Source organism: Buceros rhinoceros, unplaced genomic scaffold, assembly GCF_000710305.1.
Source record: "Buceros rhinoceros silvestris isolate BGI_N320 unplaced genomic scaffold, ASM71030v1 scaffold13789, whole genome shotgun sequence".
In the NCBI taxonomy this organism is placed as follows: domain Eukaryota; kingdom Metazoa; phylum Chordata; class Aves; order Bucerotiformes; family Bucerotidae; genus Buceros; species Buceros rhinoceros.
Genome location: NW_010429825.1, coordinates 1 through 3,730, shown reverse-complemented (window position 1 = coordinate 3,730; position 3,730 = coordinate 1). Strand labels below are relative to the sequence as shown.

General features: G+C 51.0%; 1 protein-coding gene across 1 annotated transcript in view; it reads left to right on the top strand.

Moving 5' to 3' along the window:
* The window catches only part of LOC104499321 (SRSF protein kinase 2-like), a gene marked incomplete at its 3' end in the record, with an annotated part of 12,840 nt that extends 9,116 nt beyond the window's left edge, over positions 1 to 3,724 (top strand). The window contains exons 8-12 of the mRNA XM_010142811.1: positions 1,096 to 1,181; positions 1,632 to 1,739; positions 2,180 to 2,249; positions 2,335 to 2,427; positions 3,604 to 3,724. Of these exons, the coding sequence (XP_010141113.1) occupies positions 1,096 to 1,181; positions 1,632 to 1,739; positions 2,180 to 2,249; positions 2,335 to 2,427; positions 3,604 to 3,724 (478 nt within the window). The remainder of the gene's footprint in view (positions 1 to 1,095; positions 1,182 to 1,631; positions 1,740 to 2,179; positions 2,250 to 2,334; positions 2,428 to 3,603) is intronic.
* Between the last annotated feature and the right edge of the window lie 6 nt (positions 3,725 to 3,730).

The window sequence follows — 3,730 nt, the reverse complement described above, 5'->3', positions numbered from 1 at the left end:
CCTGCAACAGCCAATACAAGAGTACCGCCAGCTTCTGCTGCTGAGCGGCCTCTCCTCGCTCTGCTTAATACAAACATCAGGCTGAGTAGCTACAAACTACTCAAGGCACCTACAGAGCTGTGGTCTTGCAGGTGGAGGACAACTACAGACCACGGGCAGCTGTTAACAGCCCCCCCACAACCTCGAAGCTCGTTCTTACAGCTTTAGGTACAGGAGAGTTCCCTTGTGTCTGGTGGTCTCAGCCACTGAAAGGCTTACGTACAGAATGGTTTGATCAAAAAGCCGTACGACACTTCTGCTCTTTATTCCGTATTTTTGAGGTGGTGGGAGATTTGTATCTACTCTTAATCTTCTTTTGAGACATAATTTATTTGCAGAGAATGGTGAGAATATCACATAAGACGTTGGGCTGGAGAGTTTCTGAGGAGATCAGCTCATCTCCCAGCAATGAGAGCCCTGATATTATCCTCACACAATGTTCTCCCACGAGCATTTCTCCCATGCCATTGCTGATTTGTCTCTCAACCTCTGGGGCAATCGAGGAACGCTAAATTAAGTGACTGAGACTTTTGCTTGGAGCAGGAAGGCACCACACCAGGCACAGACTGACAGCTCACTGTAAAGCACTAAACCAAAACCTACCCTTTTCCGGGGTCATACGGAAATGTAACCTTTTTGGTGCTTGCCGAGCAGGCTGTGTCCAAGGTCTGTGACTGCCAGGGCTGCTGAAAGCTAAGGAGGCGGGACAGATGTTTTGTGTCTGACTAGTGCTGGTAGGACGTGCTCTCCCCCCGGCCCACAGTAATTTAACCTTGGTGCTAGAGGAACCTTGCAGCAGGACAGGAGTACATGGCTGCACTGCTCCACTCCAAGCTACTGTCCTCCCAACTGTCCTCTTAGGTTTTGACTGGATACCAGCCCTTCTTGTGTGTTTCCTAAAAAAAAAACCACCCAAAAAACCATGGTCATAAAAAGTGTTTTAGGACCTTCTAGGTTAAAAATCTTTAAAGCCAGGCGTGCATGCCCCTCCTGCAGTAAGCAACATGAATCTGTTCGTTTGGAAAGACGCGCTTTCTCTCTGTCCTTCCCACCTAGGAGGTGATCTTGGCAATCGACTGGAGGAATCTGATTTAATGAGCATAGACGTGAAGATTGCTGATCTGGGCAGTGCGTGCTGGACAGTGAGTCTGCTCCGAGTCCCAGCCCTGTGACGATGCAGGGTGCTGCGTGCTTCTTTCCACACTGCCCTGCATGTCTGTCCTTTTACAGCTGGAGAGCTATTTCGGTGTGCTGAAGGGATGCCAGTTTGGGGGGTGTTATGTTCAGCACTCCCAGCTCAGAGCTGGGCACTGGGCTCCTGCAGACGCTGTCAACTTTGGTCATTTCTTCAGCTTGCAGATAGTCCCTACAATGTAGAAAATCAAAACTGTGTTCTGTGAGAAATGTTGGGAGATAAACTCACCCTGGTGTCAGCGGGGCTGAGGAGGAGCCTGCCGTGCCCTGCGCAGAGTTTAGCATGTGTGTTCAGTTCCGCTGCCCAGTGTCCTCCTGTCCCTGAGGCAAGCTCGTGACCACAAGCATTGCCGTTACTCGTTTAGGGACACTAACCAAAGGGACTGTTCTTGTTTCAGTACAAGCCTTTTTCCAAGGAGATACAGACCCAGCCATACCGCGCCCTGGAAGTGCTTCTTGGGTTAGACTACAGCACTCCTGCGGATATCTGGAGCGTGGGCTGCCTGGTAGGATTGGGGACAACACCGGGTGTGCGTGGGAGGTGACCGGCACTAAGAGGTCAGGGACAGCATGTCCTCAGCACCCACCTATAACTGCTGCACAGGGAGGAAACTTTCCTGGCTGAGGAGGAAAGCAGGGCTGCCTGCACGCTTCCACTCTGGAGCGAAAGCGTGCTGCTGATAAAATTCACGCTTAGTTTAAGCCAAGACAGTTCATGCTCCACGTTTGTTATCTCATAGTCCTGACTGAATCAGGCACATTCTGCTTTTCATCCTGGTGGAACTAAGGGTGCTGTTTCACCATGGTACAGGCCAAAGCAGTGTGAGTAGTTGCATGGGTTAGGATCAGTTTTGGGTGGTAGCAAGGGAAATTGGTACAACTAGAGTTAATGGGGAAGAAAACCTCCAAATCAGTGAGCGAATTAACAACGCTACTCCATTTCTAGGCTTTTGAAATGGCAACTGGGGAGCGCCTGTTTGATCCTCAACCTGGGAAATATTTCTCCAGAGATGATGGTAGGACTCCAGCAGTTTTACTCATTTCACTGACAGAAACGTCACAATCTTTGTATCTAGATGCGTTTTCCCTCCCTCTGTCTAGATCACGTTGCTCGTATTATCGAGCTCCTGGGAAGAATTCCTCCTCAAATTGCTTTCTCCTGGAACAAGTCAACAAAATTCTTCAGCAGGCCAGGTAAGAACTGGAGTCAGGAAGTTTACTCTAAAAGCCACGGTGGATCTCTGACCCACTCCTCCCATAGCTCCCACTGCAGTTCTGTTACACAAGGCAGGCTACAAGCAAGGACAGCAGACGAGCTGAGGTTTCATAAAGAGCAGAAATACTCCCTGCTCTGCCTACCTTTACAATCCAGGAGTGTTCCAGGGATGAACGCAAAATCCTGAAAAACGGTCATAGCAAACACCCACCAGGGAAAACATTTCCATTCTTTCTCCTTTGGACTGGGAGAGAATGGAAATACAGGCAGGAAATAAACACATGCCAGGAAGGCTGAAGAGTGTGTAACTGGCTCGATTTCACCCGCTCACTGGCAGAGAACAATGGTGGTCAGGAACGGGACACTCATATCCTTCCAACGTGGCTGCTATATTTAGCCTTCTGTCCCAATCATAACGTCTCCTCTGTTTGATTCTCCCCAATCCCTTTCCCTTTGACTCATGATGCTTGAAATCCCTGACTTAAAGGCATCGCTCCATCCTTCTGCAATTTAGTTTACCATCCTTTCTCTCTCTGCTTTCCCGCTCACCAGCCCCACAGCCTCAGCCTACCCACATCTCATTCAGGGGTGAGTGCTAGTCCCATGCAGCAGCTCCACAAGCACCTCCCTGCACATTCACAACTTCTGCTCATGCTTATGCCTTCTATGGTGCTCAAAAGACATGAGTCAAAACTCCTTCTTGTTCTACGTTTGCTCTCCGTGTGAACCAACCTGGCCTGACCACACATGCCTAACCTGAATCACTGCATTTACAGCGCGTACTCCTGGGGAGGCGAAGGGAATTCTTCTGGGCCCCACAGAGCTAGCGGGCACAAAACATGAGCGTGTGGTGAGCCCAGCATTCCAGGCTGTACGAGGACAGGCAGCAGGAACAAGCAGCAACAGCTTTGGCACGGCAATTGTGGGAACGCTTAATTCACTCCCGACTGTTCCCATCGAAGTACCCAGGGACTGGGAGACTCCAAGCACTAACCTGGAAACACCAAACCTGCAAAGGCAGCTGAACCTTGCAGCGAGCGATACGCACAGGGGCAGGGAGGGACCCCTCGGCATGCTCTGGGAGAGCTGTCGAGGTGAGGAGCGGCGGCCTCCCCGTTGTGATTACAACACTGCGCTTACGCTGTCTTTGCCAGGCGCTCTCCTGCGGATCTCCCGGCTTTCCCCCCGCAGTCTCCACAGCATCCTGGCCGACAGGCACCGCTGGACAAAGCAGCAGGTTACCCCTTTCACCGGCTTCCTCCTGCCCGCGCTGCAGTACGC